This window comes from Zerene cesonia, chromosome 22 (genome assembly GCF_012273895.1).
Source record: "Zerene cesonia ecotype Mississippi chromosome 22, Zerene_cesonia_1.1, whole genome shotgun sequence".
Taxonomy (NCBI): Eukaryota; Metazoa; Arthropoda; class Insecta; order Lepidoptera; family Pieridae; genus Zerene; species Zerene cesonia.
The window spans coordinates 4415240-4427387 of NC_052123.1; the positions used below are offsets into that span (position 1 = coordinate 4415240).

Below are 12148 nucleotides of genomic sequence, written 5' to 3' on the forward strand. Positions count from 1 at the left end.
AAAAAAAAAAAAAAACACAACAACAACTCAGCAAAAAGAAAAACAAACACGTACACTCATAGAGAGATCATTAAACACGCTATGTATACAATAACACCCACACCTACAATCGAATAACACACACATGTAACTCGTATGTGGGAGTCGAGCACGCTTCAGCACGAATTGGGCCAGCTCGCACCGAGGTAGTATCACACTCCCACAGAAAACCGGCGTGAAATAATAGCATGCTATTGTGTTTCGTACGGTGAGTGTGGGAGCCGGAGGCCTATATCCATTACCTTATCCTTCCCAATCCTTTTCTTCTTCCTTTTGTCAATCCTTTCTTAATCCCCTCCCAATTTAAAGTCACCCATCCAAATGTTCATGGGTGCTGGTAGCGCTTACCATAAGGCGACCCACCAGCTCCATTGCTGTTTAACACATAAAAAATACACAAATACACGCGAACGTAGGTCAAGTAGCGCATCTATACATAGTAATATAGACATACTGTACACACCTATCTATTATTTTCTATTTAACTGTCTTTGCTTCATTTATTTCGTTTTCTTCTTTTTTTCCCACGAATTTTATTAAGTGCGTTTATACATGTTATACGGATAAATGTTTTTTTTTTATATTCCTTGCATTTTAATGCATTTACAATTACGCTTTTCAAAAAAGACGGTTGTCGTTCAAATGAATGAAATATACCGTATGTATGGAATTTGTACCGACTCGTTTTGTGTCGTATGGAACAGTTATTTCAATACATCATAATATGTAATTCCAGCAAGCCGTCAACGCGGAGGCCGCGTCCCCCCCGGGCGGCGGCGCGGAGCAGTCGTCCGGCTCCGGCTCCGGCTCCGGCTCCGGCGGCTCGTCCGGCTCCGGCGGCGGGCGCGCCAGCCTGCACTGCATGATGCACGAGATGCAGCGCACGCTCGCCAGGCGCCGCGCGCACCTCGACAGGGCTGAGGTGGGTGTGGGCGTGGGCGTGGACGTGGACGTGGGTGTGTGTAGACGTTCAGCTAGGGTGCATGTTTGTTTGTGGGTGTGAATGTGTGTGGGCGTTCAGCTGGGATACATGTTTGTTTGTGGGTGTGGGTATGAGTGTTTGTAGGTTTCAGATGCCATACATGTTTTTGTATGTGGGTGTGTTTAAAGGTGGGATATCAGTGCCTATAAGTATGTGTGCGTGCGCATGCCCGTGTGGGTGTATCTGTTTATGTGTGCTGATTCGTAAGATACCTGACCAATTCGTGGCCAAGCTTGCTCAACTCCCACATTATTGTGTGAGAGTGTGTGCGTTACTTTGTATAAGATTTACTTTTTATTTTTGTACAATAATACATAATAAATAATTAATTAAATTATATAAAAATATTATATAAACATATTCAGGAGACATCGACGGACAACTCCGTGAACTCGACGCCGATGAAGAGCTGGGAGCGCTCGGCGACGTTGCCGCACCGCCTGCCCGCTAACTGTAACGGCAACACGCGTGAGTCGCTTTTTTGGGATTTTTTTGCGATTTCTTTTAGTTGTTTTTTTATTATTGTTAATGACAATTGTTATAAAGCTGTGAATACGAAAAATAAATGAGACAAAAATTGTTTTTTTTTTTTTTGTTGAATATTGATTTTTTCTTAATATAGCTATGAAGACAGATAGAAAAAATGTAGATAAAATGTGAACAGACACATATATTTTTAACACAAATTAACATTAAAATTATTTTTGTTTTTTGTTTTACTACTGAATACAAGATACATACACAGTTTAAAAATGTGCGATGTTAAATTAGTAATATATAATATGTTTTTCTGTCTTCTTTTTTTGTATACATACATCTGCTTTGGTACATCACGCAGGCAGACATAGAGACACGCCATTTTTGTTTAATTCAAGCATTAAATGTTATTATTATAATAACCAATCCCAGCAGTGGGAACATATATGGGCTGATGATAATGATGATGATGATGATTATAATAACATCTATATATATTATAACTATAGCAGATATGAATGAATGTAAAAAAAATGATATTTTATAGACACCCAAAACAATGGTCAGAAATTTCTTTGTCTGTTTGTATGTCCGTCAATCACATAAATACTACCACGTAGGTAGATTTTGAGAACGTTTTAGATGGTGATAGACCAATATTAGTTTTAACTTAAGTCATCATCATCAGCCCATTTATGTTCCCACTGCTGGGACACAGGTCTCCTATGAGGGTTCAGGCCATAATCCACCACGCTGGCCAAGTGCGGGTTGGCAGATGTCACATGTCGTCGAACTTTTGATTGTTGGACATGCCGGTTTCCTCACGATGTTTTCCTTCACCGTTTTAAGTATTGGCTATATTTTGTTTGAATTAATAATTTTGGGAGGTATTTTTCTCAAACTAGGGTAAAGAAAAAATACATTTATGAATATGCTATTAAATGAGGTGCCATTGGAATGGTCTCTTGAAATTGCATTGAGGCTTCTCAATAGTTTTAGTACTAAAAGAAATAGTTAAAGATATATGAGCATCTAAAATCGTACGAAGTTTAAAAGTTTGTGGTTCATGCGAGCGAAACCAAGGGCGCAAAGCTTGTATTTTTTTATGAATTTTATTTGCTGTATTTGACTGATATATGTTTTCTAATATATACCACTACATAATATAAAACAAAGTCGATTTCTCTGTCCGTATCTCGCTATGTATGTGTAAATCTTTACGTACGCAACGGATTTTGATGCGTTATTTTTTTTAATGATATAGTGATCCAAGCGGAAGATTTATATGTATAATAACATGTATTAAACTATTCCGAACGTGAAGCGTGCAAAGCCGAACAAAATCTATTCATGGTATAAACAATTCCAGCGAGCTCGGAGTCGCCCGCGCAGCAGCCGGCGCAGTCGCCGCGCTCCGTGCGCAAGCGGTTCGGCTCCGCGAGCGAGGAGACCATACTGAAGGTGTGTGCTCTCGCTTCTTTTTTCATGTATACACTTTACACTTACACTTTACACTTACACTTTACACTTTCACTTTACACTCACACTCTACACTTACACTTTCACTTTACACTTACACTTTCACTTTCATGTGTATATGATTTGGAAGGTGTGTTTTTATTTTTATTGTGTTAATGATGTAATATAACTTTGACCGTTGGATGTTTGTTGGACGAAAGGGGACGAACACACGGATAAATGACTTATAATATATGCTAGTTGCTATTTTTAAGTACCCTATACTTATATTATAAATGCGAAGGTTTATGAGGATGGATGTACACATACATCCATCCTCATAAACCTTGTTTGTTTGTTACTCTTTCACGCAAAAACTACTGAACCGATTGCAATGAAATTTGGTACGTAGATAGCTGGACAACTGGAGTAACACATAGGCAATATTCCTACGGGATACGGACATACTCGGGTGAAACTGCGGGGCGCAGTTAGTATATTATAATTTTGGGGTAATTTCTTTTTTACTACTTTTTGAAAGTTTTATATTTTGGCGCCAAAAGACCTAGACCAAAACTTTAATTTTGTATTTATAACGATAGTTTATGGATATATAAACTTACCTTTTTATTTGTGCAATATCCTTCATTATCATTATATATAAGACCGTGAAAAGCTTTAAATTATATCTTCTTCTCTTATCTATTTTCTAAAAATAAAGTTTCTCGTTTTTCGTCTGTCCGTCCGCGCACAGCAAGTGAACGGCGGCGGCGAGGGCGGCTGCGTGTCGGCCGCCGAATGGGAGAGCTTCAAGCAGGAGCTCGTGCGCGAGATGCGCTCGCAGATGGCGCTCATGAAGCGGGAGATACTCGACGGTGAGCAGGGGAGGGGGAAAGGGAGGGGAGCGGCGGGGGAAAGGAGAAAGGGGGGGGGGGGGGTTAGATGAAATGAAATTACTCTATTTGTTCAATAAGTTGCTATATACATTATTCATTCATAATTTATTCCAAAAAGTTGTAAAATAAAAGGAAGGCAAAAATATTTTAAAATTTTAGAAAGTGCACACATATGATATGACCCGAATAATTTAAGTTACTGAAATTTTTAAAAAGTTGTTTTAATCATTATCTTTGACAGAATCTAAAAAGCTTTTATATTGTTATATATTTTATTATTATTATTTATTATATATTATATATCCATTTAAATTAAGACAATAAGTATATATTATATATACTTATTGTCTTAATTTAAATAGAGAGGCACCAGCTTTCAAATAAGTTAAGAATCTTCAAAATCTGTTAACCGAAAGTTTTGAGGTGATATACTTAGTGATTTAGTGAGTTAGTGGGAAAATAATAATGGATTAAGTTGATATACTGAGATTTATTCATAATCCAGTTAACACAGCAAAACGGTTCACACAAGAGAGAGAATAGAACCACAGATTATGAACAATATTAAGACATAGACAGTAGCTCCACCTAGTGAGCTATTGAGATAGCTTTATGACAATTTACATTGTTTGGTTTATATACTAGTTCTAACACTTAGTTTAAAAATTTCAGTTCAAAAAAAAACAGATCTATTTTCTCGATTATAACGCATACATTTATATTTCAGCCATGAAGGCGGAATTCGCTCGCAGATAAGAACGCCAGGCGACGCCGAACGATGCAACTAGTCTACCGCCGAACCACACCGACTTTTTATGTATACACAATACGTTTGTATGAGGATTTTTTTGATTGTTATTTGTCAGGACACAAGTTGTAGCGAGTCGATGAAAACGGTTCTTTCAACAAACTCCTGTCTTTTCGATGTCAGACAATTTACGTATTGTATGGGTTTTTTTTAAGTATGAAAATGTCTCGGCCTGCATTTATGTCATTTTGATATAATTTTTACAATATTATTATATTGTACGTAAAAAGCGGTGCAAATTCGGTAAATTGTGATTTAGAACAACGTAATAATTTAATGTTGCCAACATCGCACTGAAAATAACAACGATCGGGCAACATTGCCCCGCGAATGTTGTATGTATGTAATAAAAAAAAAAAATGAAAATCCGAAAAAAAGAAAAAAGATTCGCGAGCAGCACACCGTCGAGTCGATGAATAAAGTTGTGGGTTTTTTTTTTCTTTTTTAATTTTATACTTAAAATATTTATTCTAATACGTATTAATGTATGTAGGATAAGTACAGCTAATGTGTTTGTTTTATGCTGGACTTTTTTATATAAACGTCTGTCTGTCGCACTTTATTTATTCTGTATTAAAAAGTCCAACATAGAGTATGTGTTAATCATTTTTAGGATGAAGTTAGGTAACTCTAGGCTTCTCATATTTATTGTGTGACACGTGTTTCAGTGTTGCCATGTATATGATCTTTATTTTGTTTTTTTTTGGTCGGGTTCAATAAGACGTTGTACAGTCTTCCACGTAAAATAATAAGTTTTAAAAGATTCACATATTTGCGTATTCATTTTCACGCATCGGTTTTTTTTTTTTTGTTATCCAATTGCACAAGAAAATAGATTTTTAAATTAAAATTTGACGTTGTGTTCGATGTTTGTTATTATTTTAAATAGCTTTTTCGTACTTAAAAGAAATGTTATTTTTCTATGTGATTTTTTTCTAGAGGAAAAATTTATCCAATTAGTGCAAATAATAGGCCAAAATAGTCGTTAAGTGCTACTAGTGAGTTTGAAACCCGACCAAAAACTATCTACACTCCATAATATATAATATATTATTAATAATATATTTTGAAATCATGATAAAGAAAAGACAACACAATAGCAATTTTATAGTTGATTTTTTCTGTGCATTTTATAGAATCACATTTTTAATCGAAATATAAAAAGATAGACGTTTTGTATTATGACTTGAAAATACGTATTATTATTGTCTTTAGCACATGTTTGAGAGAAACCGAGAAAAAAAAATCAATTTTACTATAGAGTATTTTATATTTCGGATTTAAAGCGTATTTTTTCTATATTATTGACATGTAAAAAATCACTCTTTAAATCCGTTTTAAATGTTTACATGAAAGAAAAAACAGAAAAGTTGAAGAAGTTATGTTTACTAAAATAAGTCATTTTTGTAAATGCGCGCAATTCAACCGCCATGTTTTTTTTAAATATGCACAAAAACGAATCGTCGTAAGGGTTGGTATTTTAGAGAGTAAATAGATAACAATAATTAAAAAAAAAATTAATTAACTAACAGTATATCGGAAGTACATTTTTAGAAATTAATATAAAAAATTTAGCCCCGTTAGAAATGTCATAGTGTTTAAGATAGGTGGTAGCTGCGACACGCTAAGATTATTCCGAAGGTGTTTTTTATGATGGCAATTTTTTAAGGAAAAGGCTCTATAGAACGCTATTGACTGATGTGATAATTTCTTATAAATATTTATATGAGTGGGGCAAAGTTTACAAAAATAACCTAAACCCGTTGGTGTTTCATATGAGAGTATTAAAAATGTTTTTTAAACACGTGACACGCAAACATACAAAAAAAAGGGGTTTTGTTATAGTTGCAATGGATACTTCACAATATCGAATAAAAACTATCATATATTATTACCTACACTTATACCTATATCTATATAATATTGTACATAGAAACATGGATTCTTTCTAAATTTGTATTTCACACTAGCTGCGCCCCGCGGCATCGCCCGCGTATGTCTATTCCGTAGGAATATCGAAACAAAAAGTTGCCTATGTGTTATTCCAGTTGTCCAGCTGTCTACGTACCAAATTTCATTGCAGTTTGGTTGAGTAGTTTTTAAGTGAAAGAGTAACAAACATCCTTACATACATACACACATCCATCCATACTTACATACCTTCGCGTTTATAATATTAGTAGGATTACACTTATCATTTTTGTTGAACAACTTCGGAATATACACAGCGTTTCGCAGCTGCATTTTCGACTGATTCCAATGAAATAAGCCCGACGGCCTACATACGGCGCGTACAAAACTGTATCATGTGGCTGCACCGTGTGTTTGTTTTTTACATCTTTTTTTGTTCTTTTTGGAAGATTTTTTTTCTACACAATCCTCTATTGGGAGATTTATAAGGCATTTCTTTGGTGCTCCGCGCCTGGTACTGTACGCTTTGTGGTTTCGGTGCGAATGGGACGGAGGTATTGGGGACGTGATGTTGGAGCGAGATAGTGTGTGTTTTGTTGAATTGTGTGTGTAAAATACGAGTTTATATACATTTTTTTTTTTTAATTTTTACAGATATTTTGTATTCATTTTGATACATATTTGATAAATCAAAGAAAAATTTTGCATTTTTTGGATGTGAAAAGAGTTACGTCAAAAAAAATAATCTGCACGAAAGGACAAAGTAATTCTTTTGAAATATGACAACGACGATATTCATAGAGAATTTATACTTTTCTTTCATTCGTTTTTTAAAAATTATGCATTTTTTGTTTGTTTTTTTTTTTCAAAACATTTGCTCCGAAACGTTAGTACCAGGCAATTCCATATCCTATTTTGACTGAATGCGCATTTGTTACAAATCGGTTATAATGTGTGTATTTAATACTTGGATTATGTCATGTTTTACTGATTTACATAGAAAAAATTGAAATACCCCTTCTAATTATGTTGGTTTATTTAGCAAGGGATGATTTTCAATTTATTTTTTATTTATATATTATTATTTTAGTAACCTTTTTAATAATACTGTCTCTCTCTATTATCCTTATAGGTATGATATGATATTTTATAACGAATATAATACATTTCGATACTAACGTTATGAATGTTAAAATAACTTGTTTGTCCGTCTGTCCGGTATTATCTCGGGAACTGTGCAGGTTTAGTCTCAGAATACCTGTTTATTGTATAAATTGAATTGATAGAAAAAAAAAACAATTTATCCCTTATTTTTTTTTATTTAGTATGTACATATGTGTATACGCAACGAAAGCACAACAACCGAAACATAGCTTAAATTACCTTTTCTTATGAAGTTGTCGATATTTGTGTAATGATTTCTTTTACTTCGACGACGGGCTACCGATTCTCTTTTTTCTATGTAAATCGGTAATTTATTCAAAACACTAGCACTACTGTAATGATGGTGATTAAATTGTAGTGATATTTATAATAATATTGTAAATGTAAGTTAATGTATAATGTTATCGTATTAGAAACATAAAAATAAAAAAACAACTAACCAAAAGTCTTAGTTCGATTGTACTAACGATTATTATTATTGTTGTTATTATACAATTTTTGTATTGGTCTCAGTTATGTCAAAGATTTTTGTCGATCGGTATTTATTCGTATTTTAATATATTGAAAATATTGTAACGTGTAAAATTGTATGCCATTTCGATGAATATATAATTGTAACGCCTAATAATTAATTACTGTAATCGCTTAGTTGATTTTAGTGTTGCGTGTTTGTATGGAGGGGAATAAAACCGCGTCGGAAACGCGCCGTTTTGCGCGCGCGTTTTCTGTGCGCACGTAATGTGTTGGTTAAATGATGTGTCTATTTCGGACTCAGCGCGCTACGTTTATATGACATTTGTATTGAGTCAATCGTCTTTGTATCGATGCAACTGTTTTTTTGTATCGGCGCAATTCGATTTGTATCGTTGTAACTGTGTTTGTGTCGATACACATATATAATTTATATGTTTTTGTATTTGTGAAAGAGATTCTGTTTTGACAACTCGGAACGCGCGCCTCGCGTTTATCACAGTATTTAAATGATTATTCGTGTGACGGCATTTATGTATATTTTTATTGTGTTTGCGTTATGCTAATTTACCTTTTATAATAATTATTGATTGTCACTAATAATTGTGCGTTAAGTACAAAACTATGGTCTATTTAATGTGAAGTAAAAGAAAAGCAAAATATCGATAGTTATTATAACAGGTGAATAGCGGAATAGTGATGTCCCGCTAGTTTAGGTTACCAAGTGATGTTCGATCACACAATTTTATCGACATATGTAGTCAGTCATATAGTGTACATATATTCAAATTATATATTTTTTGTGATCACAATTGTTTTTTTTTTTTGGTTTTTACACACGCTAAGAATCGAATAATGGGCGTATTAGTAAGTTGTAATGTAACGCTAGGCTTACACACACTGCCAAAATGTTACTTATTCCATTATTTCTACTTTGTATTTATTACAATAGATGGCGTTTACTGAGATAGCTTGTTGTATGTGTACATATGCTGGAGTCAATAAAGTGATGACGAAATTTTGTTGTTTGTTTTTTTACCTTTGCTTTGTTGTACGAGTAAGTATAATCTAGATAACTCTTAGACTTAAAACTAAAGTAAATTGGAATTCAGTTATTTTACATATAAACATTGACATAGCTTTGTTTGGCACAAAAATAAAAATACAATAAAATGTAATAGTGATGTATTTTTATTACTTGATTGTTTTTTTGTCATAGTCGGCAATGGAGTTAGTGGGTCGCCTGATGGTAAGCGTTACCACCGCCCGTGAACATTTGGACAGGTATAAGGTCAATTGCAGACCTTACGCCTCTACAAATGGTTTGCCGGCTTTAAATTGGGAGGATTTTTTTTTTTAATCTAGCACTTCGCAAAAACGCAAAGCTCCGTTAGTCCCCTGATGGGTTAATTTTTTCTACAAAAATAAAAAATGGTTTATTAGGTATATGTAGGTAATGTTTGTATAGTGTCAAGGGAATATCCAAAAACGTAGGAAATTGTAGCCAGTATAAATAGTAATGATGAGTAGAATAAATTAAAAAAACTATAAGATAACAAATCATATTTAAATCGGGATAATCAAGGGATGTTCCAAATGCTAGCAAGTAAATTTAAGAAGAATATTTAAAATATATTTTTTATAACTTATCTACGCATATTGCTAAATACTCTTTTCGCAGTTGGATAACAAAATAAAACAAAAGTTTAAAAAGGCATCTTTTTATTAAAAGAAGAAAATAAAATTACAGAAACACAATGCCAACATTTATAAACAATATTACTTGTATATAACCACATAAATTATGCAACAACCTTAATATAGATAAAATACATATTTGTCATGTAAGATTTTTACGACGGATAATATTTTAAAATTACTCACAATTAAAAAAAAGTCTGTGTTATTGTGAATTAAATAACAGAACACATCGTAAATTGCAGGTTTTACAACATAAAACATATAATTACCAGGAAAAAAAACTGGTGGCCGTAATTGTTTTATATATTAAAAATTTGTTATTCGAGAGAAGATTTTATTTGTAAATAATTATTGCACATTTGGACTTCATAGATTTGTGCGTATGCACTTATAACTACGTTACAATTAAAATAACGGTATAACAGTCGTTATTTTAAACTGTCAGTACCGTTATTTATAACCTATAAAAAACTGATAAAAAGTTTAAAGTTTTCATTTTGGTAACTTCGCGGTAAAGAGATATGAGGTAGCGATTTTAAAAAATCGACAAACATTGGACAATTTTGAGATGAGACTTTCGAAACGGTTTGTTTGATGAATTTTTAATTAAAGGTGGGCTCTAGCGACGCTAAACTACTCTATAATTAGCCAATACAGTTATAGCAAGCAGATAAGATACTACAGAGAGCACAGTCCGCATACTAACGATGCAACATGCGCTCAAATGTATGTAAGAATATTTAACTACTTTTCTTAACTTCTATCTCATATTTTATGAGACGAGACTTTCATTTCGTAACAGTTAAACAATTTAAAAGTAGTATAATCTCATATATTATACTCGACTCATAAAGTATGATTGATATAAATTTATATAATAAATATGTATAAAAAGCCTACACATTTCAATAGCGTGTTGTACTTATATTATGGGTGTATATTTTATAGAATTTTTTATAATTTAATAAACAATTTATTATATATTAAGTAAACAGCTCATTTGTGCGTAAGCTACGTTTATATAAAAGATCACAACATCCTTATATTCTTATCCGTATATGGCGATGAGATGTAAGCCCTGAAAATGAAAAAAATCAAATAAATATCGTATTTTCACTTCAAAGTAACTAAATAATAATAGTACTGATTCAAACCAAATTAATAGATAATCTGCAATCAAACATGTGCAAAAAACAATATTTTTCATCTTTGTAATGTGTTGTTATTGTATAAAAAATAATGAGTTAGAATTAAAAAAAAAAACGAATGCAATAACACAATTTTTACTAAAACATATATGTTAGTATAAAAAAAAACATAAAATATCATAAGCTTTATGACATTTCTTAAACCGCCATTTATAACATATTAGAAGGCATTAAAAAGCCATGCGTCTTCTTTAAAACATATATCTACTAAATAAAAATCATATGCCGCATATCATGCATATAAATAAAAAATATGTATATATCACAACAAAACAAAACAATCATGCTATAAAGCAAAACGAGAATAGACTACGACGATATTATTGTTTTAAAGAACCTGATTTTTTTGGATTTTTAAATTTTTTCTTGCAGTCTTCTCATAGCATGTCTATTCATTTAGCACTGGGAGCATGGATCTAGAAAAATTTTTTGGGTATCTTAATACTATTTACACAAAATAAAATACAAATTTCCATAATATAGATATTTTTATAACTCTGTAATTATGCATTTCAACTATTCACACAATAAATAAGAGCACTAAACAATTATTTTTGTCACATAATTCTAATTTATATGAAAAGTTGAAAAACATTACATACATAATAATTTATACGTTCAGTTAATAAAAATATATTTACGAATATGAATACATAAAATAACGTCAAATTATGGTAAAAAATAGTATAGTATATTAAAAGTCAAACAACCACAATCACGATTAAATTAGCTTCAATTTATAAAAAAGAGAATTTGACGTTATTTTTAAACAGTATATTAAAGCTTCGATAAATGCAGTCGGTGAAGCTCTACCTCATGACACATGACAATATTACAAATAGCTAAAAAAAAACAAAAACCAAAAACAACAGACATTGAAAAAATTTATACGCGAAGCGCGTAGCATTTTTAAACGCTTTTTAGGAATCGATGCTTTCCAACGGACAAATAATAAAATGAGAAATTTAATTACATAAGTATTAATATATAAGTATTCTTACGTATAAACTTTTAGTTTTTAAAAAGGATAAAT

At 32.2% G+C, this 12148-nt stretch overlaps 2 protein-coding genes across 2 annotated transcripts in view; one reads left to right on the top strand and one right to left on the bottom strand.

Moving 5' to 3' along the window:
• LOC119835964 (protein enabled) overlaps positions 1–5010 on the top strand; it is a 17577-nt gene extending 12567 nt beyond the window's left edge. Inside the window, exons 9-13 of the mRNA XM_038361097.1 lie at positions 776–961; positions 1387–1489; positions 2868–2959; positions 3711–3831; positions 4580–5010. Of these exons, the coding sequence (XP_038217025.1) occupies positions 776–961; positions 1387–1489; positions 2868–2959; positions 3711–3831; positions 4580–4608 (531 nt within the window). The 3' untranslated portion in view covers positions 4609–5010. The remainder of the gene's footprint in view (positions 1–775; positions 962–1386; positions 1490–2867; positions 2960–3710; positions 3832–4579) is intronic.
• A 5853-nt stretch (positions 5011–10863) lies between these two features.
• Positions 10864–12148, bottom strand: part of LOC119835984 — a 50471-nt gene continuing 49186 nt past the window's right edge. The window contains exons 22-23 of the mRNA XM_038361124.1: positions 11453–11531; positions 10864–10985 (exon numbers count right to left, since the gene is read on the bottom strand). Coding sequence (XP_038217052.1) covers positions 11504–11531 — 28 coding nt within the window. The 3' untranslated portion in view covers positions 10864–10985; positions 11453–11503. The remainder of the gene's footprint in view (positions 10986–11452; positions 11532–12148) is intronic.